Here is a 25,661-nt window from a genome sequence, read left to right as displayed (position 1 = left end):
CACAAGCTCCCAGCCAATAGATGAGCAGCGTGGGGAGAACAAAGGAATGTGAGCTCCTCCTCCTGATGCACCCAAGATACCTCGGCAACAGAATTGACTGGCAATGCTTTATTGCAGATATTACAGATCAAGATAAAAAGCACTTATCCGCTCCAAGTGCTGCAACCAATGCACCCAACATTCCAAGCAAATCAACAGGAAACCACAAGCCCGTAGGTATTTGTCCTCGAGAGCGCCCAACGCCGTCCATGTCCCATCCTATCCCCTCTCCATTGTCGCATTACACCGTATCAGTTTTCATTCCCTCTTAACCCAGACCGCCCCAAATACCGCGTATTCGTCTCGCCAACTGGATGTCCTTCTGCATAATGGTCACGCGCTTCGCGTGGATGGCGCATAGGTTGGTGTCCTCGAACAGGTGCACCATGTAGGCCTCGGCGGCTTCTTGGAGGGCCATGATGGCTTGGCTTTGCCAGCGCATGCCTTCGCCTCGCGGTCGTACAGTCAAAGCGATTTCTCGAACCTAGTAGCGAAGGGTTAGTTTCAGGGGCGCAGTTCCAGGCACGAATGTCACTCACTAGGCGCGCAAAAGGTAGTTTTCGGAGGAGGAGCTTTGCATTGCTCTGGTAATGTCGGATTTCGCGAAGGGCGACGGTGCCAGGACGGTAGCGACGCTTTGCGCGAACGGGAACGGGATCGCCAGCTTGAATCTCTGTCAGCAAGTGTCTTGACGACGATTATAACCTTTCGTACCTTGAACATCGCTCGTCCGTGACGGGCGGCCTCGGCCCGCACCAGAAGCTCTTGAAGCCTTCTTCGGAGGCATTGTGAGGAGCGTATGGGAGAAGGGTCGGTCTTGGTTTGAAGCTCCAACAGCTTGTTGATCGAACACCGTAAAGGACCGGAAGCGAGTGGCAAGGTCTCGAGCAAAATACGACGAATTCCTGAAATCTGATCGCTCGAAACAATAATTATTTTGGAGTTTTATTGGCACAAAGAGGGTCGAAAGGAATGGAAACGGGTGTGCGATTCGCAAGGTAGAAAGGGACCACCGCGACTAAACTATGTGGGAAGGGGCGCGCGAGAGCGCGTGCTTCTCGTTCCCCAGCCCCGCGATTTTCCAGTTTAATTGATTCCTTCAGCCACTCACAGCGCACTAGCCACAGGCTCCCCAGCCACCTTTTTAAAGCAATAGGTACATCAGCCAAAGTACCCCATACCTGCTGTGTTTGTCATTCCGGAGGTGGAGGTGAGGCGCCCCACGCTAAGACGGGATGCTTCGAGCCCGCCGTCCCTGGATCCATCGGTTGCCGGCGCCTGGATATCCCGCCTTACGTGTCTCATCCTCTATTCTGTCATCTTCCGCATACTTGCAATCAAGTTCGCATTCTCTCCCCAGCTTGCATCATTCTTCCCCGGAGAATTTCATGGGCGCCTAATGTTTTCCCTCTGCACCTGAAATTCATGGTTCCTGTCTCTCCCTTGCATTAGCATCCACGGACGTCCTCCAGCTCCGATCATCGCCTTCGCTGTCCCACTTGCCCGCGCAGCAGCAACACCCTCTAGAAACGCCCTTGATACGAAACTCTCTCCCCCCCCCCAACAACAACTTTTCAACGTTCGCCCCCAATGGATCAGGTCATGGATGGAGGCCGTCTGCCTCTTGAGGCGTGGTTTTGGGAAATGCCGACATGTACTCGGTGGTGGACCACTGCGACTGTTCTGACGAGCGCCTTGGTTCAGTGCCAGATGGTGACACCTTTCCAACTCTTCTACAGCTTCCGCGCTGTATTTGTGAAATCACAGGTTAGTTTCAGTCTTCTCCACGCAGTAGCTCCCTGTCTATGCCATTTCTTTCTTTATCCTTCGCCTCTCCGGGAGTTGGGTTCTCCTATACTCTTGCTGACATATCCTTCTCTGTAGTATTGGCGGCTCTTGACAACATTCCTATACTTCGGCCCCTTTTCGCTCGATCTCCTCTTCCACGTCTACTTCCTCCAACGCTATGCACGACTTCTTGAAGAGTCATCCGGGCGTTCGCCCGCGCACTTTTCATGGCTGCTTCTCTATGCGATGGCCAGCCTAATCGCCTTGTCGCCACTCGTCTCGATGCCCTTCCTCGGCCACCCACTCTCATCCACGCTCGTATACATCTGGTCCCGGCGGAATCCCGATACCCGACTCAGCTTTCTCGGGCTGCTCGTCTTTACCGCCCCGTACCTCCCCTGGGTGTTGATGGGCTTCAGCCTTGTCCTTCACGGCACGGTTCCCAAGGATGAGATCATGGGTGTTGTCATTGGACACGTCTGGTACTTTTTCAGCGACGTTTATCCCCCGCTGCACAACGGTTCCCGTCCTCTGGACCCCCCAGGCTGGTGGAGGCGCCTGTTTGAGCCGCGTGCTCGCAACGACGTGGACGAGGGAACTGACAACGACATCTTGGTCGCTGGGGCAAGGGACGTGGCGCCTCGTGACTTGTGAGCCAGAGGCGGCAAGGTTGGCAAGGGTGGCCTATGCAAACACATTCACGGTGGCTCAATGGGCCACATTGGCGTACATGCTCACATTATTTCTATTCGGTTTGGCATTGAGGGTCGGCGTTATGATAGAGAGACCAGGACAGGAAACTCTTTTCACGGCGGGGGGATTGGGTTCATGGCGTTGGTGAATTGAAATGACACGGCTGCGTTCGCCGTTTAGCGCTGATACACTGATTATTCAATGTCTATCTGTTATCGTGGTCTTGCAGCGATGATGTTGAACGGGCGGGGCACAACACAGGTTGTGGTATACCCAACAAGAATGCAGATTATTGACCAACTGCTAGCTGTAGAGCCTCACAATCGACGGCTTCATATCACTAAATTGTAGCAGAGTCTAGAACTGCACTCCTGTCTGTATTCGGCCTGTGGCTGTGATGTCAGTGCAGCCAAGAGACCCTTGCAAAAGCGCTGACGTCGCTAGCTTTGCCGACATTCCAGGTTGACCCCGCCACCATGGAACCTTCGCTACCTGCCCGAACTGGGTCTTTGCGAATGGTACCCAAGTAAAAGGCCTGGCCTGGCCTGGCTGACCCCAGTCGGAAGCTTGTAGCGAAAAAAGACTTGACCTGCTGACGCGAGCCACTTGGCTTATACATATCACTGCATTTGCTCCCGGAACAGAACTCTTTTCTGTACAACATCATCTGGACCTCCTCTCTTCAGACAATCCACCAACAGTCATCATGCGAGCCTACTTTTACGACGGTCTTCCTGTACGCCATCCCCTCTCCCAAAACGAACAAAGCTAACGATTATTGCAGGGCGACCAGCGCCTCCCCCACGACTCGGGCAAGCCCGTCAACGTCGACGACCTCCTCGCCATCGGCGTCTACTACTACCACCTCCCTGAGCTCGAGTCGGTCGACAACCTGGCCCGCGACCGGGGCTACAAGAACCGCGACGAGATTACCGTCTCCCCCAAGACCATGGGCGACGTCTACGAGTCAAAGGTCAAGATGTTCTTTGCCGAGCATCTGCACGAGGATGAGGAGATCCGCTACATCCGTGGTGGACGCGGATACTTTGACGTTCGCAGCAAGGACGACGACTGGGTGCGCGTGCTGCTTGAGAAGGATGACTTGCTCATTCTTCCTGCTGGCATCTACCACCGCTTCACCACCGACGAGACCAACGTACGTTCCCCAGACGCTCTTGACCGATCCAGATACTCATTTACTTGTGATAGTACGTCCACGCGATGCGCCTGTTCAAGGAGGACCCCAAGTGGACAGCCCTGAACCGCGGCCCCGAGGTGGACAAGAACGGCCACCGACAGGAATACGTCAAGACTTTCCTGGCCGAGCCTGCCCAGTGAGAGGCCCCACGTGGGAAGCGAGCTTTCATTGTTTACGAGGAGACCAATCCCGGGCCAGTTTTTGGCAGAACCCCGTCCAGATTATGAAAAAAAAAATCAAGAGACATTTTTGACTACTTCAACATCGTCATGTCTATACGATTACGAAGCCCTCAATCGCTGAGGGGCTTTGCGCCATGATGGAGAGCGCACGGTTGGCGTGATTTGAAAGGTGTTTTACGTCATTTACAAGTGGTGTCAGAAACGCAGGCCAACTTGTAGGCAAAAAAAGTACATGGTTTTGCAGCCAAACAACATGGAACCACTGTCAAGGGAGCAGTTCAAGATATTATGCAGCTTTGGATAATCATTCCTCGGGTTTCCCACCACGGGGCTTTTGGATTCTGTTGGAGTCGAGACTTAGCGGGAGTTTTGAAGATATCCAGTCTAGGTAGCCAACTACATCCTGTCTCTACCATCCTCGAGGTTTTGACCCTTGGTCTCCCGATCATTTTGTGAATTAGACGAGAGCTGCTTGAGTTGCGGGCGTCAGTGATCTCATCCTGGTCAGCAAGTAATCGGGCTCACGGCATTGGCCCTGTAATGCGGAGTTGCGGGGGGAGGACGGTCTAAGTGAAGCCGCCACAGGTGAGACTCGCGCTTATCATTCTAGACTCCAAGCAGATTTGGTAAGTTGATGAACCCAGACTTTGTTGCCATCATTCTACTCTGTCATGCCGGAGCCTTTCGGAGGTGGTCCCGGTCCGCCCGGTTTCGGGTCTTGATTCCAAGGACCGGGATGCCGGAGAGACGTGGACCGAACCTCGGCGCCGATCAACTGCGGCGCATGAACGAATCAACTGCAATTGTTTGCAGTTTAGAACGATAGTGAACTCAATTAAAGGGCCTAATCAAATAATCTACCAATTATATACCTAGATGTGATTTAACAGCCACAATTGCAGTCTCTTCTCCAGGAACTTTCATTTTGTGTGGGGCATAAGAACCGATACGTACAGACACTTGGACCTTCAACCCCGCCACCGCTACAAGTCATCGCCAAAACCAAAACCTGGGGTTTAAGCCTTTGACGGGCGGTGTCATCAACTCAATCCTCCTTCTCCAACACCAGCCATACTCCCAAAGATCAACAATACGACCTTTGTATAAGCGCAAGGGAAACCAATCATGGACACGAGAACAGAAGCGTCTGATGTTACCGAGGCATCAGCAAGATCGCGGGTGCCACAGCTCCCGGCGAGTTGCGATCCTCCCCAGGGCAGCGCCCCCCCGAGACAGCTGGTCTGGGTTGTATGTTGCCATTGAGACGGTTCCCCGATTCAAACCAGATGCTTACAGTTGATAGATATTCGGGGGCACTGGCCAGATGGGCCGCTCACTCGTCAAGTGTGCCCTATCCCACGGAGATCTGGTCACCTCAGTCGGGCGCGTCTTTGAGACGAGCCCCCGCGACATGGAAAACATCCACGAGAACTGTCTCGGCGCTCTGTGCGACGTTCGCGCCCGCGAGTCCGTGAACCGCGTCGTCGAGCGCACGCTTCAGCACTTTGGGCGCATCGACGTCGTCGTCAACTGCTCTGGTTACGGCGTCATCGGCGCGTGCGAGGATCAGGATGAGCATGACATCCGGAACCAGTTTGAGACCAACTTTATGGGGACGCTTCACATCATACATGCTACGCTGCCTTACTTCCGGAGGCAGAGTGCAGGACGATATCTCATCTTCAGCTCAACTTCGGGTGCGCTGGGTGTTCCAGGTCTGGGCCCTTACTGCGCTACAAAATACGCAGTCGAGGGACTCATCGAAGCGATGCTCTACGAGACGGATGCCTTCAATATCAAAGCGACTCTCATCGAGCCGGGACACGTGAGACCAGAGGAGCCCGAGATGCAGGACACGGCTCTCCCGACGTCGTGGGGCCACTTCCTCGTCAAGCCGCCGAGCGAGACGTACGGACACCCGACATCGCCGGCCCTACACGCGCGACGCATCGTGCAGTGGCTCGGTGACAAGCATCGGCCCACGAGTGCAGTCAAGTGCGCCGAGCTCGTGTGGCAGCTCGGACATTGCTCGTATCCACCGCTGCGGCTGCTACTGGGAAGCTACGCTATCGAAAGCATCCGGGATCGCATGCGCTCAGTTACGGAAGAGCTGGAGGATTGGAAGCATCTCAACTTTCCAGTTCCAGACGACGACAAGGAAGTCGGTGAAGAGTCTACACAGCCTGAAGCTGAGGCTGCTGCGTCTGCGGCTACTTGAGATTGCCCGGAAGCCACGGCAGGACACATATGCGGTTTGCTCACCAAGGGCAGCCACACTAGAGTCTTTCATACCAAGTGGGCGACCTAGGGATTGCCCTTGGCTTGGTTTGATTTCTACACGGATTCTTTACGAGCTTCCAGGGCTAATTTTGGCTCAACCTGTCAGATGCGCATCTGGGGGGCCCGAGGTGAGATCCTACCCACTGAAAAGGTTCAACCCCTGGCTGTATGACTAAGCGCAACGCGCCCGGTTGCTCCACGTCTCCCTATCTTTCCTTGAGCCCCTCGACCTGTGGCATCTTGCTCCGGCCAGGCGAAGGGAGAAGAAAATCGATTACAGCAAGGGACAAGGACGAGGAGCCCTCATTGCGTTTTCTACTTCATTCCTTCTTTGAACGCGATTCGCCCCGACGAGATCCTCAAGCCGAAACTCGATCACGATCCCATCCCTCGTCCACGATCCATCTCACCCTCGACGGCTGAACCCGACGCTTCCCGTTACATCCCAGCGCTGATCGCGAATTCGTTTTCTCCCCACACACTAATTCACGATGACGGATAAGAAGAACGAGGACTATGTCGTGCGCATGGGCGACGACTACGGAAAGAAGGAGAAGGATGCCTTCCTGGCTCGGTCCCCGACCCGTTCCGGCTACGGCTCCAATATGCATGGGAGCAGTCTGGAGCAGCTCGAGAAGAGCCCGCCCTTGTCTATCGTGGCGTACTGCTTCTCGTCGATCAGTATGACCGTGGTGAACAAGTATGTCGTTTCGGGTAGCTTCTGGAACCTCAACTTTTTCTACTTGACCGTTCAGGTATGCTTGCAATACATGATTGGGGCTTGAGGTGTTGTTCTGACTGTTGGGTTACGTATAGGCCATTGTGTGCATTGCTACCATTACTCTATGCAAGCAGCTGGGTCTGATCAAGGTCCTGGCCCCCTTTGACCCCGACAGGGCAAAGAAGTGTATGTTCCCAGCTTCAGCCCCCTGCTACCATTGCTAACAAAACGAAGGGTTTCCTATCTCGCTCCTCCTGGTTGGAATGATTTACACCAGCACCAAATCGCTTCAATTTCTTTCGGTTCCCGTTTACACAATCTTCAAGAACTTGACCATTATCGTCATTGCCTACGGCGAGGTGCTTTGGTTCGGCGGCAGCGTCACGCCAATGGCCCTGCTCTCTTTTGGTCTTATGGTTCTGAGCTCTGTCGTGGCCGCTTGGGCTGACATCCAGAGCGCAATCGCCGGTGACTTTGGCACTGGCGACTCGGCTGCTGCCATGTCCACCCTCAACGCCGGATACGCTTGGATGGGCATGAACGTCTTTTGCAGCGCTGCTTATGTGCTCGGCATGCGCAAGGTTATCAAGAAGATGAACTTTAAGGATTGGGATAGTATGTTGCACATGACGCCTTGATTCTCCATTCACTGACCTTTTCTAGCCATGTACTATAACAACCTTCTCACGATCCCCGTTCTTGTGGTGTGCTCGTTGATCAGCGAGGATTGGTCCGCCTTTAACTTTGCTCGCAACTTCCCTGAGGAGACTCGCAATAAGATCATTATCGGCATGATTTACTCTGGTCTCGCCGCTATCTTTATCTCTTACTGCTCAGCTTGGTGCATCCGAGTTACGTCGTCGACTACCTACTCTATGGTGGGCGCTCTCAACAAGCTACCCATCGCCATCAGCGGCCTCGTCTTCTTCTCAGCCCCCGTTACAGTGGGCAGCGTGTCTGCTATCTTCATCGGTTTCGTCAGTGGCATCGTCTACGCCTGGGCTCGTGTGCGACAGTCGGTCTCATCCCGGAACTCGCTACCTACAGTGCGGCCAACCATGAGCGCCAGTGCTAAGAGCGCCCGCGATGCCAACTCTTAGACGTTTTGCTTTTGGCCAGTCGGCGAAAGATGGTGGGAGAGTGGTGGGAGTTTTCACGAGAAAGGAAAATAGAATAAAAGATGCAATTTGGGGCAGAAAGACATGGGTTCCTGTGCGTGTACAGTATTTTAATGAGCACAGGCACAGGGGGGGTTCTCTCGTATTGACTTAGACAATGGCGTGGCTGGAGTACAAGGACCACTGGGATTCATATTTACTTTGCTCTAGGTCGTTTGGTCAATGGTTCAATACATGGCATGAAGCAGGCACTGTTCCAAAGCAATCACGGGAGTGCAAACTTATCGTGAACCCGGGCCTTGTCGAGGGGTTTATCAACCTTGTGATGCTTTCAAGTGCCCGGCTGGGGTTAAATACAGTGAAGGTCCAGGCGACGGGCGGCTCAACTCGAGACTCCCTGGTGGTATGTGAACGAGAAGGGGCCCGGCTTGGGTTAAAATTGCAGTGAAGCGGGCGGGAATTAGCACAGCCCACTAGCGGGATTGTGCAGTTTCTTCTTGTGTCTCACCCAACGATTTTTGTGGTCTTGCAGCCTTGTTGTAGAAAAGGTTTCATATTGCCCGGCTCTCTCCTTTCAAGCCCGGTAGTTGGCCGGATATCAAGACAGCAAGTTCCCTAAATGGCCATACTCCGAAGCAAAGTCCTGACTCTGGATTGCTCCCCCTTTTTCTCCCTGCAGAATAGAAACATTTCCTAGATACTGTTTTGAATGATCGGAGATGAGCTGAAGAAGCTGTTGAGGCGGCTGCAGATTATGTGTAACGGGCTGCATGTGAAAACGTCTTTTGTGTCACGTAAACGTAAACGTCCACGAGTCTTCAAGACAGATAAGTAACCGTTCAATATCAATTCAAATCACAAACATGTGCTTAACCTCCAGGCCTCGAGAGGATACAGTAAGATGGACCTCATGATCACTTCTATCCATAAGACCACGCGTAAAGGAAGGCTCCCTTTATCATTTAAATGCATCCCCCGCCATGTTGCACACGTGAATCAGGCATGCCCACCCCACGTGGGGCTCGGGACGTCACAAGTTGTTCCCCATCCAAGCTTTTTTTTTTTCGCATTCTCCAACAGAAATGTTGGGGATAAAAGATTATGACGTCTAGCACGTTCCCCTTCCTTTCGTCCCTTGCATCGTTGACTTCTCTCCTTTAACCCACCCCCAAGAGCTTGTCTCGGCAGTTGTTGAAGCCATGGTATAAGGGATATACCATCGCGATCCTTTTTCTCAATTCCTTTTTTTCTATTATCCTCTCGTGCGTTATACTAGAGCCCGCGACAGAATGCTGCTCTTCTTACATAGGCGTAAGTTGGAAGCTTCATGATAACCTCCCAAGCGATCCATCTCTAACTTTTGACTCGCATATAGCTTTCGAGGCCTTGGCTAATAGTCTTGGTGCCTCTCCTGATGAGCGTAAGTTGGACCTCTTCTTTTTGACATCAACAGCTTCAACAATGTCGCTAATACCTCCACTCTCAGTCAAGCTAGTCTCCTCCTTTCTCCTATCCTACCCCTTCGCAGCTCTTCTAAAGCGAATCCCCGACTCGAGACCAGATGCAAAGAACATCTTCATCATCAGGTACAACCTCGAATACCTCTCATTTATACGCCCAAGCTAACACAATCCAGCGTCTCCCTCTTCTACCTCGTCGGCCTCTTCGACCTCTGGGACGGCATCCGCACCCTCCTCATCAGCGCCGGCGGCATCTACTGCATCGCAAAGTTCCTCCGCACGAGCCCTTATATGCCATGGATCGGCTTCGCCTTTGTCATGGGCCACATGTCGGTCAACCACATCCACCGCCAGATCGCCGACGACCCCTCGAGTGTTGACGTCACGGGTGCCCAGATGGTGCTCCTCATGAAGCTGAGCGCCTTTTGCTGGAACGTTGCAGACGGTCAGCTCCCCGATGATCAGCTATCCGACTCTCAAAAGAGGAATAGGCTCAAGGAGCTTCCTCCTCTGCTCGACTATGCTGGCTGGGTTCTCTTCTTCCCCGCCCTCTTTGCCGGTCCGTCTTTTGACTACACCGATTACCGACAATGGCTCGACACAACCATGTTTGACGTCTCCAACGTCGACCCAGCCAAGAAACCTCCCGTCAGGAAGAAGCGAAAGATCCCTCGAAGCGGTGGCCCTGCCGCTTGGAAGGCCGTGAGCGGCCTCGTCCTCATCGGTCTCTTCATGGGCTTCAGCGGCTCCTACTACCCCAGCATGCTAACAGCCGACTCATTCGTCGAGTACGGCTTCCTCCGCCGAATCTGGTCCCTCTACATGGTCAGCTTCACCGCACGCCTCAAGTACTACGGCGTCTGGTACCTCACAGAAGGCTCCTGCATCCTCGCGGGTCTAGGCTACAACGGGGTGGATCCTGTTACGGGCAAGATCTCATGGAACCGTCTGCAGAACATTGACCCCTGGGCTGTCGAGACGGCCCAGAACCCGCGAGGATACCTCGCCGGGTGGAACATGAACACCAACAACTGGCTCAGGAACTACGTCTATCTGCGCGTCACGCCCCGTGGTAAGAAGCCCGGCTTCCGCGCCAGTCTCATGACATTTGGAACCAGTGCCCTGTGGCACGGCTTCTACCCGGGTTACTATCTGAGCTTTGTCCTCGCGAGCTTTATCCAGACAGCCGCAAAGCGTGAGTCTCTCAAGATCTAAAATCACATCGACATGCTAACATCCTCCAGACTTCCGCCGTCACGTCCGCCCCTTCTTCCTCGACCCCGTGACCGGAAACCCCACCCCCAAGAAGAAGTACTACGACATCGCATCCTACTTCGCCACCCAGCTCACCTTCACCTTTGTCACGGCGCCCTTCCTGGTCCTCTCCCTCCAAGGCTCTCTCCTGGCCTGGTCCCGCGTCTACTTCTACGCCATCATCTGGACCGCCCTGTCCCTCGTCTTCTTCCACTCCCCCGGCAAGGTCGCCCTCAAGAAGCAGCTCGAGAAGCGCCAGGGCCGAGCGAGCGCCAAACTGGTCCGCTCCCTCAGCACGGATAGCCTGACGGGCAAGGATCCCATCCTAGGCATCTCGAAGGATCCGGAGGGCGACATCAACGAGGCCGTCGAGGAGATTCGGGCCGAGGTTGAGGCCAGGCAAAAGAAGCTCAAGGCTGACTTTGAAGCCCATCAGCCCAAGGCCAACGGGATCAACGGGATCAACGGGAACAAGGCTCATGTCGAGTAATCATCTCAGGTGCGGTGTGGCGCACATCTCATCTCCACGAAGCAATCAATCCGGTGTTATCATGGTGTGTCTGTTTCAGGTCTTGGGAAGTTAGCTTGTAAGCGCATGTAAGACATCAACGATGGAATGAAACAATCAATCTTTAGTCTCAAGTAGGTACTGTAGATTCTACATGATATTCATTAGTCTATCTCTGGGATAAGCCATGGCGGCTCTCCTGTGACGCCCGAGTGCGAGTGCTCAGGGCCTGGTATGGTATGGTAATTACATGGTATCGTAAGAATGAGCGTCTTCATGCTGTCAGTCCTTTTTTTCTCCCGCTCAGCATTGCTGCCAGATCCAACTATAGTACAGGTATACGGATCGATCCATATATGATTGGTAGATTGGTGGTACAAGAGCCCATGTAAGTTGTTTGTGTAAAAGAGAAATGGTTTGCAGTGTTGCAAGTCTCGAGTAAATGAGATCCAAGGGGACGGTGTGTCGTGTAAGTGTGTCTTGGGCAAAGGAATTCAAAAAGGGGCAAATCGTATGTCGTTGAAACGTTGAGACATGAAAGGCAAAACAAAATTCAAAAACATCGTGTCTCGTCGAAGGTGTTTGTTCAGAATAAAATCGTTGGTCGTTGAAGCTTTTTGACAAGGTGCGTAAAAGATCGTGAGACTTGAAAGATCAAAGTTGATCGATAAGCAAAAACAAAAGTATCGTCGTGATGTGTCGTCAATCGTTGAGATGCCGTGAAGTTCCATAGTGGGTTTCAATGTCAGGGATCTTGTCCCGACTCAGGTCATCAGAACGTGATGTCTTGTTGGTTGTCGAATATTAATGGCCCCAGTGAGCTCTGACGCCCGTCACGATGAGGGCGATGATGGCGCCGACCATGAGCAAGCCGATGATGGACATGCCACGGTTGACCTTTCTCCACCAGATTGCGCTGGTGAAGACGTGGTCCTCTTCGGGAATCGTCTGGCCAGATGGGTTGCGTCGCACCTCCAGTTTAGATGTGCTGTGGTTGCGTTCAGTATCTTCCGACTGAACTGGCTTAAGGGGCATGCATGCGGCAAACATCCACGCTATGACAGTTAGTGATTACTCAAGAGATAAGGCCAATGGACTCACCCAAAGGGAAAATGAATCCCACTACAAACATGGTGACCTGGGCATTTCGTCGTCCAGTCAACTCACTCCGAGCTTCCCAGTCTGAGGTAGGTGGCTGCCAGATACTGTGCTGGAAAGGACGTCGGTCACGAGCCAGGTGCGGCGACCAGATGCTCGAGGTTTGCTTCTTCAAGTTGCGAACAACCGTCATAACCGGGTGAGCTGGCGGTGCAGGGGTGATGTCCATGGAGCCTGCCTCAGATCTCCGGTGAGGGAGAGGCTCCCGAGGTCGGCGCCGAGGGTTGTGGATGTTGGTGACATTGGCATCCTGGCTTGGTGTTCTGCTGAGGAACGAAGCAGGAGGCTGGCTATCACTGAACTCAGAGTACATAGATTCCATAGAAGGCTGAGCAGCAAGCCATTTTCGTTCGCCACTACCATAGTAAACCCTGGAAGAATCAGTCACAAGTTCATCGCTCATTCATATCTGTACTCACTTCGCCCAGGTTGGAACGGCAGCATTGAAACTAGCAGTTGATCGCAGACTCCGATCCGAGGCATAGCTCATCAAGAACTTTCCCATCCGTGTCCGTGAGGAGCGATGGTGAAGGACTTCCAGGTCCGCAAGGCCATCACCATCCTCATCATGGTCGCGAATAAGGCGGATGGTTCCCGTTGTAGGGTCACGAGACAATCCCCGAACGTATGCTGCTGCAGGGGGCTCCAGTGAGCTGTTTCTTGAGTGATGAGAGGATGCTTCGATATGCTCCTCGAGGCCAGCGAGCGAAGAAGCCATGCTCAAGACGTACTTGCTGTGGCTGCTACCTAGACCGCTGCCGCGTCTACCGGGGACGGAAGAGAGAGATAGAGCTCGAGATGCCGGCTCACTGCCTCCCTCGCTTTCTGACATGACGGTTGAGAGCTGAGCGCTCCATTGGTGGGAGCGAGGAGTGTTGATGTTGGGGCTCTTGGCGGCGGCAGGGTCATACCAGCTTGGACCAGTGTGATGTAGAATGGTGGCAGGTCCAACAAAGAGACCACGAGTGGCTTCCTGAGTGAAGATTGTCGACAGCGAGGTCAGGGATGCCGTTCGAAGAGTCTCACGGGACCGAGTCTTGACGAGACCAAAAGTGTCTGAGGACCGCCTCCTCCTGGTTCGCAGGGGAGGGACTACGAGACTCTCTTGAGAGTACTCGGGTCTTACGCGGGTCTTGACAGCAACAACAGATGAAGAGGCTGAGTGGCCATGAACTACGTAGTTCGCTTCGCTGTCCCTTGTAGGGGGACGAGTATTGTCATGCAAGGAGGGATCCACTGATGAAGGATCGCCGATTAGCTCAATGTTGGAATGAATAGATGATGCTGGCAAGCTGGTCAAATCGGCAACAGCCACTGGGGAGCTCTGGCCATAGACTTTATAGTTGGTCCTGTCAGACAGGGTTGATCTTGATTGCTCAGAAAGAGTCGACTGAAACGACGTCTTTTGGTTGAGCAACTGTGAAGATGGGCCAACTGCTGGGTCTGAGAACTCGATCTCAGGCAGAGGGGGGAGAGGCAGTTCAGGAGCTGGTCCCGGAATCTGCAACTGTGACTGTTTCACATCAGGTGTGGTTGGCACCTTGCGCAAACCCCCAAACATGCGGTAGTTCCATGGCGAGGAATTGTCAGGGCTAGCGAGAGCTTGGGGTGGCGAAGAAGGTATTGGCGACTTGGAACTTCGCTCTGTAAGAGGCGTCAAGGGAGAACTTGGGCGGCTGGCACGGTCTTCACTGAATTGACCCAAGGATCCTCGACCAAATGATGCCCGACCAAAGGAACTGCTGCCGGTTGTGAAAGATCGAGACCAGAAGGAGTCGACTCTCGACGAAGTTGAGGCCTCTTGAGGATGTACAGAGAAGGTCTTATCGGCGTGTACATTGATCACCTTCCGGCGAGATGGGGGTCGAGGGGAAGTCGAGGGTTCGCGGGAGCGCGGATGTGAAACATCGGAAGTCTCGTCGTCGGCATCGTTGTGTGGCGTCCAGGGAGAAGGGCTCAGCTCGATGTCAGAGGAAGGATATTGAGGGTGACGGCTCAATGGTGAAGGCGATAGTGCAGCCTTTCGAGTCCTGCCCCGCTGCAGGGATGGTGAAGGCGTTTCAAAGAGTGGACTGGAGGAATGTAACGAGTCGCAGCAGATTTGACTAAGCTCCGGATCGGTCTCGGTACTCGCATCGGCGTAGGAGACGGGCCGGGGCGTTGTGCCGTCGGAGGCGATTCGGGGCGGACTGTAAGGAACGATTCGAATCTGGAGGCGGTTGTTCTCGGAGTCGGTGCGCTCGTGTAAGGCCCGTCTCGGCGGAGAGCAAGACGGTGAAACCGACATGCTCTACGCGCTTGGCGGCAATGGCCGTTCTATCCACAACATGAGGAGAAAAAGAAGAAGCTGACAATCTTGTCCCCAGAATGGGCAAGATCAATTGATCTCTCAAAGAATTATCGTTGAGGCGTAGACGTCGATTCTGTCGGAGCCGGAGGTGGGTCAGGGGTTCGGAGGTCGTGAGAAGGGCCACGGCCAGGACGGGAGAGGTCGACGGAGGAATTAAGAGCCACAGCGAGAAGATGGCATTAATAGAGCACCAATTTTTTGGGAACAGAGTCGAGTAAGCAATATTCGGAGCAACCCAATATCAGATATCCAAACTATCGTGAAGTTGAATCTTGAGGTCGTGAAATCTCGTCTCGTCTGACTGGTGGTGTGTAAAAGATGAGGCCAAAAAGGGAAAGAACCAAGAAGAGAAAGAATAATCAATGAAGCATCAAACGAATAGAGGGAGAAGCAAGGAGTGTGAGAAAGATCAAAAGATTGAATGAGTGACTGGCCAGTGGCCGATTATAGCGAGCGAATGTACGGGGAGAGGAGGACTGGAAACGATTGACGGAAGGAGAAAGACGAGAGATCCATGGATGGGATCATGGGGAAGGAGCGGGCGGGTAGGTAGCTTCAAGAGAGAAAAGGGCAAGACAGGTCGCCTCCACATGCGACCACGGGCGGCAGGAGCAGCGGCCAGAGTAGGTACTAAGGTACCTTAGGTTGCAGTGACCTGAACAAGCTACAGAGGAGGCTGTCAAGCGATCCCTTAGGCGGACGGCCGACGCACAAGCACAAGCACGAAGCGCAAGCAGCCCTGGGGCACACACAGACGATGGCTGGAAAGCTTCCCTTCCCCTTACAGGCTGTGTGGAACAGAACCTACCTGAGATCCCGTCAGGCAGGGCCTGTCTACAGCAGACGATAGCGCCGCTATTGGATCCTCCCCCCTGGAGCCGGTGACGTGGAGTGCAATCGCCCGACGTGAACCAGTTGTTGGAAGCGCCATGGAGGCGATTCTGCAGCTAGCGGCGATGGGATATTACCTAGCTGCAACAGGGTTCCCTCCTGCAGGCGCGGCGGCGGAGATGGGGACCGTTGGACCAGGGGGGAAGACGGGGAGCTAGGGTGCTGAGATAGGGGTGGTGGTTCTGACATCTGGGTCTAGGTGTCTTGAAGACACCGCAACTTGGGACGGGGGCTGGGCGAGATCTGAAGAGATTTTTTTCCTTTTCCAAAGGGAAGGGCATTGTAGAATGGGGGCAGCGAATCAACCGGGCTTCAAATCTCAGGGGAAGAGGGCAATGAAAACGGTTGTGTCCACGACGAGTTCTGATTTGTCCCCTCAGAGACTGCACCTCTAAAGGTTGTGGGCAAATCTGTCTGAACTGATTGGGTTATCGGGACACTATTGGCGGGGACGATGCTCTGCCTCGACGCCCAATAGCACATGGTTCCCTGCAAACACCAGCCCGCTGCTCGTAAGATGTCGCTGACCTCTGTCTTTCTGGAACAGCGAAGAAAAGGCCAGGCTCTGAGAGAGCAGAGAAATTAACTGGGACCACCTCGGCCAGGTGGCAAGCCTTCAATGGGTGCTCTGCCTAACGGAGTGGTCAAGCCATGGGGGAGCCTGGGCACAGAATGACGATGTGCCGGCATCAATACAGGATCCCATCATGGGCATCAACTACCGTCAGCCATTCGATTTCACAAAAACCAGGATAAACTCTTGCGTTTGTTCTTTTCTTGGAACGAAAAGAAGCAGTTTCGAAAGTCGAGGGCCGTCGAAATTGGCCGCCTCTGTTGTCTCTGCTTCTGGCGCTTGTTTTACCTGAATGTCGCAAACTTGTCAAAGCGACCAGGTACTTGTTCCGCCTAGCAAATCCGGTGCGCCCACATGTACATGGTCCTCGCGGCGTCTGTTCCAATCCACCAGCCGAGTGAGGGCGCCTCTCGAAACCGAGACCTGCAGAAACACCTAAACGTGACCTTTTTGTTTCTCTCCACCAGGTCGCATTCTGTGTCCTCTGTGTCCAGGCTGTCGACAGCCATTCCTCGCTGGCACTTTACAACTTTTCAAGACGTCTCTGTTCTTTTTTAAGCTTTGCCCTAGCTTGGCGCCGCGGACGAGATCTTCCACTGGGGCTCCGCTGATGTCTTTGTCAGACGTGTCAGGCTCGCGTCTCCGTGTTTATTAAGTCGCGTCTCTCCCTCTATTTTAGTGTCCCATGGGGGTTCCAAACCTCGGTCTAGGACAGACGGGCGAGACTGTTGATTGTCGGACTATCGCTGGCTAGTGTCGGCAGCTTGCCGACGAGCTTTGTCTCTCGGTCTTGTCTTTCAATGTCTCAAGCATGAAGACTTGACCGCAAAGCCAACAAACGGTCCCTTCTCAGGTGAGATGGATCTGTTCTCTTATACAAGAATCTCCATGCCGTCATGCTTCTCGGCATGCTCGGTGTAGCTGGTCTGAGCCAACAAGTCCTCCTCTCGACGATTCCTTTCCTCATGCTCTTACGTATCGGTCAGTGACCACGGACAGTCTCTCCTTGGTGCCGGGGCCCGCTGAACCTAATGCAGGTACCGTCACTCACCGTCTCTCGCCTTGATTCATGCCCTTGCCTGAGCTGAGGTAAGGGGATCTCGTCAATGTCTGTGGTGGCTGAGCAGACAGACGGGCGAGTGTGCGGCTACACTAGTCATGCACGCCTGTCGATGGACATCATGTCCCGTTCACAAATTCATCTCCCAACTGACCAGCTCGGGATATTGCAAAACATTCGTGTTCTGCTTTCATTAGGTCCCTTATGAGCGCGCGTTATAACTCACATCTCCACATCATTTCGCTTCCCAGGGCTTTTATGTACCTTGTAGCTCACCGCATGCGGAAGCCACGCATGCCCCCCATAGCTCGTATGCACGTTGAAATGAAGGACGAACAATGCCAGGGGGAGAAAAAGAAGAGGAAAAGTGCCCGGTTATCCCTCACTAGCTCCCGTAAAGACCCTGCACATTTTTTTTCACAGTGGGATGGTCTTTTTCCCCGTGGTGGATGGATGCCATTATTGCCGTGGGGGAGAAGAGTGCCAGTCTGCTTACCCAAGCAAGCATACTCCATTGAGGCAAAATGGATGGATCCAATTCTGAGGACAATGGCATCCAACCAAGTTGTGGCTGGTGAGGACAATCTGTGCTTTTTGGATGCTGGTCCTTTTTTTTTTCTTAGCCCGGCGGTTTCGTTTCTTTGAATGGCTTCTCTTCGACAGAAGAGTGTGGCAATGCTGACTGTTTTCTCTCTTGTTTACCCCGTTGACATTCCTCCAACTCGGTTCTTCTTTTAGCCAGCTACTTCTTCTTCTCTCTTCTCTCAAACTTGAACCTGTTCCTCTTCATCCTCCACCAACAACCGCTTGAAAAGTAAAAACAGGCCCTCCTCACAAGAGCATCCAATGTCTACCTCGATTTCAGCGGGGTTCGCACCGCCTCACGCTGTGGCCTCGTTGGTGAGCCTCACCTGTTCCTAGTCCCCCAACCACGATCCATCCACATTCTCACAACCCCCTGGTTTATATCACTCTCTACCTCCCCCAGCATCAAGAGATCACATCTTGCGTCTCATGTAGTGTTGACTTGCATCATCTGAACCATTAAAAAACAGGTCGTCTACTGCCTCGTCTATGTCATCCCACTCTACTTCTCGGCGGCCACAAGGCCCTCGCCAACCCGCTCCAGGGATGCCCCCGAGGCGATCCGCGCGCGCATCTTTGTCGTCTCGCTGTCGACGGCCATCTGCTCCCTCGTGACGCTGTACCTGCTCTCGTCCCATGCCGCCATCGCCATCCCCAACCCCTTGCATTTCATGGGCTACTGGCCCGTCGGCCTCGTCGACGCTGCCCGGGCCCTCTGGCTCACAGCCTTGCTCTTCGCCGGCCCCCTGTATGAGTCGCTCGTCGTCGAAGGAGCCGCCCGGCAATGGCTTCATCTCCAGCCTCTCAGGGACCTCTGGACTGACTGGCCCACCTGGAGGAACATGGTAGCGGTACGTCAACTTGACTTTGTCCCCTTGATATCCCCCATGCTGCCCCTGTCAATCCTCAAACAACCCCCGCAGTCGTCTCAACTTCAGCCTCTTCTTCACACCGCTTCTTGTACCTTGTTCTAGCCTGGTTTTTTCGTCTCAATACTGATTTACCGAAAGGGCCCAATCACCGAAGAATGTCTATTCCGTTCGGCTGGAGTACCCCTACTCCTCCGTTCCGGAGCCAGCCTTACAGGCACCATCTTCCTCTCACCTCTCATCTTCGGACTGGCTCATCTTCACCACTTTTATGAGTTCCGAATCACCCATCCTCATACTCCTCTTCCAGTGGCCATTCTCCGATCCCTCTTCCAGCTGACTTACACCACACTATTCGGTGCTTATGCCACCTTCTTGTTCCTGAGAACCGGCAACCTTCTAGCTGTTGTTCTTATCCATGCTTTCTGTAACTGCATGGGCTTGCCTCGTTTCTGGGGCCAAGTTGACCCATATTGGCTAGCAGAAGATGACCCAGCTCGGAAGCGATATACGGCCATCTATTACGTGCTCCTGGTGGCTGGTCTGGTAGCCTGGTTGCAGAACTTGTACTCGTTGACCGAGACTCCCATGGCTCTAGCCGAGTTCTGAGATGACTTCCGCCACGGCGCACGCTTAGATCGTCCACACGACTAGAATTAATAAAGAATCTCCCTTCATAGAATACGCTATGGCCGTCTTCCCCAGACTCGGCGTTACAGACGTGTAGGTCAACGCTGAATGCTCTTATCTGTGCGCGTAATGAGCAACGAAACTCTAAACATTGACATCTGCCGGTCATGTGGACATTCCAGAAGCTGACAAGAACCGTGCGAGTGTTTCAGAATTAAGTGAGTTGGAGTGTTTCTCAATACTAATAATACATGGCTATGTACCTCTCTGGGACCGAGGGAGCGATCCGGGCATCGACAAGTCGTCACTATTGTCACTTCTCGTTCCTCGGCGGTTACGAAGTGATGCTCGGTCCCTACTACCTGCATCACTTCCGAATACCTCATCCCGCAAGTCTCGGCCAACATCCTTACCCTTTGACCGACCCATGGAAGCGCTCCCTTCAGCTAGTCCGTCATCCGGGCCACGGGTATTCTTCTTTCGCGGCCACAGACTTGGGAGGGCAATCTCCTGAAACCGTGGCTCAACGGCTCGCTCATCAAACCACCGGTGGAGGCGGGCTTCGACAAGCTGCGCAATCTTGGGGACGTCCTGAAGTCGAGAACGACTGCCGAGAAGACTCCGAATGGAAAAGTCCAACCGGTAGTCGTCAAGGAAGTTGAAGATCATCCTGGTCGGCTGAGAGGGGTTGCTGGGAATGAAGGATATTGAGAGTGTGCCACTGAATCTGACCACCGAGACGGCCAATGCGACAGGAAGTACCGCCGATAATTTCTTGGGATAATTAAGTAGGAGTTTCGTTTCCACGGCAAGGGTGAGCATGTCGCTCAGATCAACGTCCATCCGTGCTTGAAGGCGTGTGCCATCTCTCGCTGCCGTAGCCGGGTCAAACTTCTTTCCGATACCAAGACTCATTCCATCTTCATCGACGGGGATGATGCGGCAGTTGCTGAAGATGGGAAAGTCCTCGCCCAAGCTCAGCTCTGTGACCCTGATCTCATCAACAAAGTCCGGGCGCGAGGTCCCATTCAGCGCCTTGCTTAAAGAGTTGAGAATAGCATCATCATGTTGCGCATCACTGCGGAATTGAGCAATGGTCTGCGCAATGAGGACGTTGAACCAGTCGAGACTCTCGGGCTGATGGCTGTCGACGTTGTAGTACGTCTTGCTGAGGATGGACCCAATGGTAAGCACCGGAGGGTTTCGGAGAACACTCGACTTCTTGCGGCTCAACTCTCTGTCCTGACGATTGCCAGAGCTGCGCAAACTAAGCAACGAGCGCTTGTGAGCAAGCGTCCTTGACCGTCGCTCAGTTGCCCTCAAGGAAGCGGTGACGTCGGGTGAAGGAGGGTCACCAAAGATGAAGAACTTTATGAAGGCGGCCAACACAAGCACGACCGAGATTTGCCCGACTATGAAGCCTTGGGTGAAAGACAGACTGGTCATAGAATGTCAGATCGGGTAATTGCCATGATGCAGGGTACGTTGATACTCACGTCCGTTCGGGTGACTGGGGACAGGTATCACCCATGATTGAGGATGGAGGGGAGGTTCAATGGGCTTCTGGGAGGTTCAAGGGCCCTTGATAGATAGCCTCAAGGAAATTACAATGCAATCAATAGAAGCCGTCCGACATGATGACGGTGTTGCCTATTCAAGCTTTTGATGTCACAGCACTCATGATGAAGAGGTTGGCTGCATGTGGAGCTCCTTCTCAGCTTGCCGGGGGAAGTCGGAGTTATGCAGGTACCGGGGTGGCCATGCTGTTACTGGGCTCACTTCATGACGACCACGCTCAACCAGCCTCCCTGCAAGCAAGAACCATCATCGATCTCCCCAACAAACAATCACAACACGTTCGAATAACAGAAATTGTTCCATCACAATTCTATTGAATACAGTATCCAAAAACCAAGGAATACCTCGCTGCGCAGCCGTAGAGTGCTGCACCAGCCGCCATCATGGACGTCGCCCAGGCAATTTCTGGGTACATCAATAAGATCATTACGACGGCCGATACGTCGTCTGCCAAGATGAAGATCCTCCTTCTTGACAGGGAAACTGTTTCAATCGTCTCTACCGCAATCACACAATCTTCCCTTCTCAGCCACGAGGTCTACCTCATCGACCGTCTGGACAGTGCAACCCGCGAGAGGATGCGACATCTACGCTGTATCTGTGTCGTGCGGCCATCACCCGAAACCATCCAGCTGCTCATAGACGAGCTGCGAGACCCCAAGTATGGAGAGTACCAACTGTATTTCACAAACGTGATTAAGAAGTCATCACTGGAACGCCTGGCCGAGTCGGATGACCACGAGGTGGTCAAGTTGATTCAGGAGCATTATGCCGATTACACCGTCATCAACCCAGATCTCTTCTCCATCGGTCTCACACTTCCCCAACGCCGCATCTGGGCCGGCGGCCCTGATACTTGGAACCCCGACTCCCTACAACGCTGCGCCGAGGGTCTTCTAGCAGTGCTACTATCGCTTAAGAAGAAGCCTCTCATCAGATACCAAAAGACAAGCCCCATCGCCAAGAAATTGGCATCCGAGGTCCGGTATCTAATGACCCAGGAAGATCAACTATTTGAGTTCCGTCCAGTGGACACGCCCCCGATCCTTCTTGTGCTGGATCGTCGAGAGGACCCCGTGACGCCGCTACTTACACAGTGGACATACCAGGCCATGGTGCATCACCTCCTGGGCATCCAGAACGGCCGTGTCGACTTGAGCGACGTGCCCGACGTTGGCCCGGACCTGAAGGAGATTGTTCTGTCTCAGGATCAGGATCCCTTCTTCAAGAAGAACATGTTCCTCAACTTTGGCGACCTGGGAGGCAACATCAAGGAGTACGTTGGCCAGTTTCAGTCCAAGACCAAGAACAACGAAAACATCGAGTCAATATCCGATATGAAACGATTTATTGAGGAGTATCCCGAGTTCCGCAAGCTCTCTGGCAATGTTAGCAAACATGTCACGCTGGTTTCAGAACTCAGTCGAAGGGTAGCAGCCGAGAACTTGCTCGAGGTCAGCGAGCTAGAACAGAGCCTGGCCTGCAACGAGAATCATGGAACTGACGTCAAGGTAATAATAATACTGCATCACTTTGATGCGAGAATTCGACGTCGCTAACTAAGTAACAGAACATCCAACGGCTCATCCAGTCTCCCAACGTCACTCCAGAAAGCAAGGTTGGCTTAGTGGCCCTGTATGCTCTTCGATATCAGAAGCATCCCTCAAACTCGCTTGCCATGCTCACAGAACTCCTCGTTGCAGCTGGTGGTGTGCCCCATCGGCAGGCAGAGCTTGTCGACAAGTTGGCAGCATATCACGCATCGCTTCAGGCGTCTCAGTCCCAAAGCGGAATCTCGGAAATCTTTGAGTCAGCCGGCATCTTTTCTGGAGCGTCGAGCCGTTTCAAGGGTCTCAAGGGTGTTGAGAACGTCTACACGCAGCACAGCCCACTTCTTGAGAGTACCCTCCAGAACATGATCAAGGGCAGGTTAAAGGAACAGCAGTATCCGTTCGTGGAGGGTGGAGGCACGACCAAGGACAAGCCTCAGGACATTATCGTGTTCATTGCCGGTGGCGCTACGTATGAAGAGGCAAAGATGATCGCAGGGCTAAATGCGACGAGTCCCGGTGTGCGAATCGTGCTCGGCGGTACAACAATCCACAATTCGGCCTCGTTCTTGGAAGAGGTTGATGATGCTGTCACCTCATGGCCAGAGGCTCGGGGCAGGCGATAAATGGTTAGAGAAGGTGTATTCTTTTATGACAGCGATGAGTTTTAAGGTCTCTTTTTAGTCTAGAATCGGGTCTGAAAAGCTCTGAGGGTGTCTACAGAGACGGGAGAGCCTGGTTTTGGTGTTTAGGTAGGTACTTAGGTTGGTAGGTAGTTCAACTCGATAGCGTCATATTCCGGCTAGTCGCAACTCCATTAATGGCAACTGATTGATTTCAACATTGGATGGCGAAAGGCGAATTTTGCATCCCAAGCGACGACATGCAATGCGTTCCCTATTAAGACCAAGGCCAACCGTCTGGCGACGTCAATGGCAGATTGGAAGACGACGGCACCTTGCAACTGTCTCCGGCGACTCAAGGTAAGCTCTAATATCCCTCTGTCGCTTATCGCAATCTCGTCTAACAGCCCGCCATAGGCCTTTTGATGTGGTGGTAATTGGAGGCGGCCATGCTGGCGCCGAAGCATGCGCCGCGGCCGCACGAGCCGGAGCCCGGACGGCCTTGATCACACCGAAGATTGACAACCTGGGGACATGCTCGTGTAACCCGAGTTTCGGGGGAATTGGCAAGGGAACCATCATCCGGGAGATTGATGCGCTTGATGGTCTGGCGGGAAGGATCATTGACAAGGCGGGCGTCCAGTTTCACGTGTTGAACCGGCGGAAAGGAGCGGCGGTTTGGGTTTGTGACACTGCTGGCCTTGACGAGATTGACAAGCTAACGGGTATTGCGACAGGGACCTCGCGCTCAGATCGATCGAGACTTGTACAAGAAATACATGAGGGAGGAACTCTCTTCGTACCCGAACCTATCCATCGTCCTCGACAGCGTCTCCGATATCGTCCTTTCAGACCAGGAGCCCGTAGATGGCGCTTCAAGTCGCATCGCCGGTGTACGACTCGAGTCGGGCCAGGTTCTCCCCACGAGTAAAGTCATCATCACGACGGGGACATTTCTCGGCGGCGAAATACATATTGGTCTCGAGTGCTATCCTGCTGGTCGCATTGGAGAGGCTGCTACCTTTGGCCTGAGCAAGTCGCTCCGGGATGCGGGTTTTCAGCTGGGACGTCTCAAGACGGGTACACCTCCGAGAATCGCCCGGGACAGCATCAAGTTTGACATCTTGGAGAAGCAGTATGGAGATGATCCTCCTTCTCCGTTCAGCTACCTCAATGATACGGTGGCAGTGGAGGAACAGCTTACTTGCGGTGTGACTTATACGAATGAGAAGACGCATCAGATTGTTCGGGATAACCTCGACAAGACGATCCACATCCGCGAGACCATCAAGGGACCGCGGTACTGCCCTTCCCTTGAATCCAAGGTAATCCGATTCGCCGACAAGGACCGACACATCGTCTGGCTCGAGCCTGAGGGTTTCGACAGCCCCATCGTCTACCCGAACGGGTTGTCAATGACAATTCCTGCGGACGCTCAGGAGCAGGCTCTTCGGACAATCCCAGGCTTGGAGGATTCCAAGATGCTTCAGCCCGGTTATGGAGTTGAGTATGACTACATCGACCCTCGCGGCCTAAGGTCAACGTTGGAAACAAAGGCCATTAGCGGTCTGTACCTGGCCGGACAGATCAACGGAACCACAGGCTACGAGGAGGCTGCAGGTCAGGGAGTTCTCGCGGGTATCAACGCAGGCCGTGCAGCCAAGGGTCTCCCAGGCGTGTCCCTGTCACGAGGCGATGGCTACATTGGCATCATGGTCGACGACCTCATCACCAAGGGCGTCACTGAGCCATACCGCATGTTCACTTCACGCAGCGAATTCCGTATGGCTGCCCGGGCTGATAACGCCGACTTTCGACTTACATCCAAGGGCCATGGATGGGGTGTCATCTCGGACAAGCGATGGAGGGTATACAGTGACGAGCGTCAGCAAATGGACGATCTCACAAAGGCTCTTCGGTCTGTATCCCTCAGCCCTGCGCAGTGGATCGAAAAAGGCTTCCATCTCAAGCGCAACACGGCCCGACGTGATGGCCTAGACATGCTCCGGCTCTCAAGCTCCAACACACGCATCGAGCTTGAGCAGCTAGTGTCCGTTGTGCCCGAGATCATGAGCTACTCGCCGCGTGTACGCAGCCGTGTTGCCATCGAAGCCTTTTACGCCCCCTATATCAAGATGCAGGAGGCGGAACGCAGCCAGTTCACCAACGACGAGCGTGTCCGCATCCCCACGAGTCTCGACTACGATGAGATTCCCGGCCTTGCCATCTCAGAGAAGGAAGCCCTCAAGGTCGCCAGGCCAGAGACTCTTGCCCAGGCTCGACGAGTCGAGGGTGTGACTCCATCAGGAAGTCTACGACTCCTGGCCTACGTCAGACGAAACCCATATCGAGAGAGTTTAGGCGAGGTCCCTTGAACAAAGGGAAATAAAAGGGAAATAAACAAGCTTTGGATTGAGTTTTCCCCTTGTATGAAGAAATGTACGAATATCTAAAATAGAAGGGAGCATTTGGGCTAAGGCGTTTTTTTTTTCATCTTGCAGGGGGAGATCACAAAGTCAATCTATAGTTAGGGGAACCGGTTGGTGTTGTGG

At 53.5% G+C, this 25,661-nt stretch overlaps 11 protein-coding genes across 11 annotated transcripts; 8 read left to right on the top strand and 3 right to left on the bottom strand.

Annotated features, from left to right (window-relative positions):
• Positions 1-307: 307 nt before the first annotated feature.
• Positions 308-826, bottom strand: NCS54_00849100 (Histone H3-like centromeric protein hH3v; the record flags this gene model as incomplete). The annotated part of the gene is made up of 3 exons (XM_053153876.1): positions 308-523; positions 579-703; positions 754-826. The coding sequence occupies 3 exons, from the start codon at positions 824-826 to the stop codon at positions 308-310; spliced, it is 414 nt and encodes a 137-aa protein (XP_053009851.1).
• An 803-nt stretch (positions 827-1,629) lies between these two features.
• Positions 1,630-2,481, top strand: NCS54_00849000 (Derlin; the record flags this gene model as incomplete). Its single annotated transcript, XM_053153875.1, has 2 exons — positions 1,630-1,806; positions 1,924-2,481. 2 exons carry the CDS (start codon positions 1,630-1,632, stop codon positions 2,479-2,481), a joined length of 735 nt encoding a protein of 244 aa, XP_053009850.1.
• Positions 2,482-3,106: 625 nt separating this feature from the next.
• Positions 3,107-3,858, top strand: NCS54_00848900 (1,2-dihydroxy-3-keto-5-methylthiopentene dioxygenase; the record flags this gene model as incomplete). The annotated part of the gene is made up of 3 exons (XM_053153874.1): positions 3,107-3,256; positions 3,305-3,676; positions 3,730-3,858. Exons 1-3 carry the CDS (start codon positions 3,227-3,229, stop codon positions 3,856-3,858), a joined length of 531 nt encoding a protein of 176 aa, XP_053009849.1. The 5' UTR covers positions 3,107-3,226.
• Positions 3,859-5,025: 1,167 nt separating this feature from the next.
• On the top strand, positions 5,026-6,118 carry NCS54_00848800 (Hypothetical protein; the record flags this gene model as incomplete). Its single annotated transcript, XM_053153873.1, has 2 exons — positions 5,026-5,148; positions 5,204-6,118. 2 exons carry the CDS (start codon positions 5,026-5,028, stop codon positions 6,116-6,118), a joined length of 1,038 nt encoding a protein of 345 aa, XP_053009848.1.
• A 553-nt stretch (positions 6,119-6,671) lies between these two features.
• On the top strand, positions 6,672-8,001 carry NCS54_00848700 (GDP-mannose transporter; the record flags this gene model as incomplete). Its single annotated transcript, XM_053153872.1, has 4 exons — positions 6,672-6,935; positions 6,997-7,087; positions 7,136-7,516; positions 7,565-8,001. The coding sequence occupies 4 exons, from the start codon at positions 6,672-6,674 to the stop codon at positions 7,999-8,001; spliced, it is 1,173 nt and encodes a 390-aa protein (XP_053009847.1).
• A 1,307-nt stretch (positions 8,002-9,308) lies between these two features.
• NCS54_00848600 (Hypothetical protein) lies at positions 9,309-11,223 on the top strand (the record flags this gene model as incomplete). Its single annotated transcript, XM_053153871.1, has 5 exons — positions 9,309-9,330; positions 9,395-9,439; positions 9,506-9,605; positions 9,656-10,674; positions 10,724-11,223. 5 exons carry the CDS (start codon positions 9,309-9,311, stop codon positions 11,221-11,223), a joined length of 1,686 nt encoding a protein of 561 aa, XP_053009846.1.
• Positions 11,224-12,045: 822 nt separating this feature from the next.
• Positions 12,046-14,686, bottom strand: NCS54_00848500 (Hypothetical protein; the record flags this gene model as incomplete). The annotated part of the gene is made up of 3 exons (XM_053153870.1): positions 12,046-12,296; positions 12,343-12,770; positions 12,819-14,686. 3 exons carry the CDS (start codon positions 14,684-14,686, stop codon positions 12,046-12,048), a joined length of 2,547 nt encoding a protein of 848 aa, XP_053009845.1.
• A 3,434-nt stretch (positions 14,687-18,120) lies between these two features.
• Positions 18,121-19,337, top strand: NCS54_00848400 (Hypothetical protein; the record flags this gene model as incomplete). The annotated part of the gene is made up of 3 exons (XM_053153869.1): positions 18,121-18,174; positions 18,330-18,710; positions 18,870-19,337. The coding sequence occupies 3 exons, from the start codon at positions 18,121-18,123 to the stop codon at positions 19,335-19,337; spliced, it is 903 nt and encodes a 300-aa protein (XP_053009844.1).
• Positions 19,338-19,613: 276 nt separating this feature from the next.
• On the bottom strand, positions 19,614-20,889 carry NCS54_00848300 (Maintenance of mitochondrial morphology protein 1; the record flags this gene model as incomplete). Its single annotated transcript, XM_053153868.1, has 2 exons — positions 19,614-20,796; positions 20,855-20,889. The coding sequence occupies 2 exons, from the start codon at positions 20,887-20,889 to the stop codon at positions 19,614-19,616; spliced, it is 1,218 nt and encodes a 405-aa protein (XP_053009843.1).
• Positions 20,890-21,319: 430 nt separating this feature from the next.
• NCS54_00848200 (Hypothetical protein) lies at positions 21,320-23,112 on the top strand (the record flags this gene model as incomplete). The annotated part of the gene is made up of 2 exons (XM_053153867.1): positions 21,320-22,447; positions 22,507-23,112. The coding sequence occupies 2 exons, from the start codon at positions 21,320-21,322 to the stop codon at positions 23,110-23,112; spliced, it is 1,734 nt and encodes a 577-aa protein (XP_053009842.1).
• A 256-nt stretch (positions 23,113-23,368) lies between these two features.
• Positions 23,369-25,484, top strand: NCS54_00848100 (Hypothetical protein; the record flags this gene model as incomplete). The annotated part of the gene is made up of 3 exons (XM_053153866.1): positions 23,369-23,469; positions 23,527-23,791; positions 23,847-25,484. Exons 1-3 carry the CDS (start codon positions 23,375-23,377, stop codon positions 25,482-25,484), a joined length of 1,998 nt encoding a protein of 665 aa, XP_053009841.1. The 5' UTR covers positions 23,369-23,374.
• Positions 25,485-25,661: the final 177 nt, after the last annotated feature.

This window comes from Fusarium falciforme, chromosome 6 (genome assembly GCF_026873545.1).
Source record: "Fusarium falciforme chromosome 6, complete sequence".
Classification (NCBI taxonomy): Eukaryota; Fungi; Ascomycota; class Sordariomycetes; order Hypocreales; family Nectriaceae; genus Fusarium; species Fusarium falciforme.
This window is presented reverse-complemented; position numbering and strand designations above follow the sequence as displayed.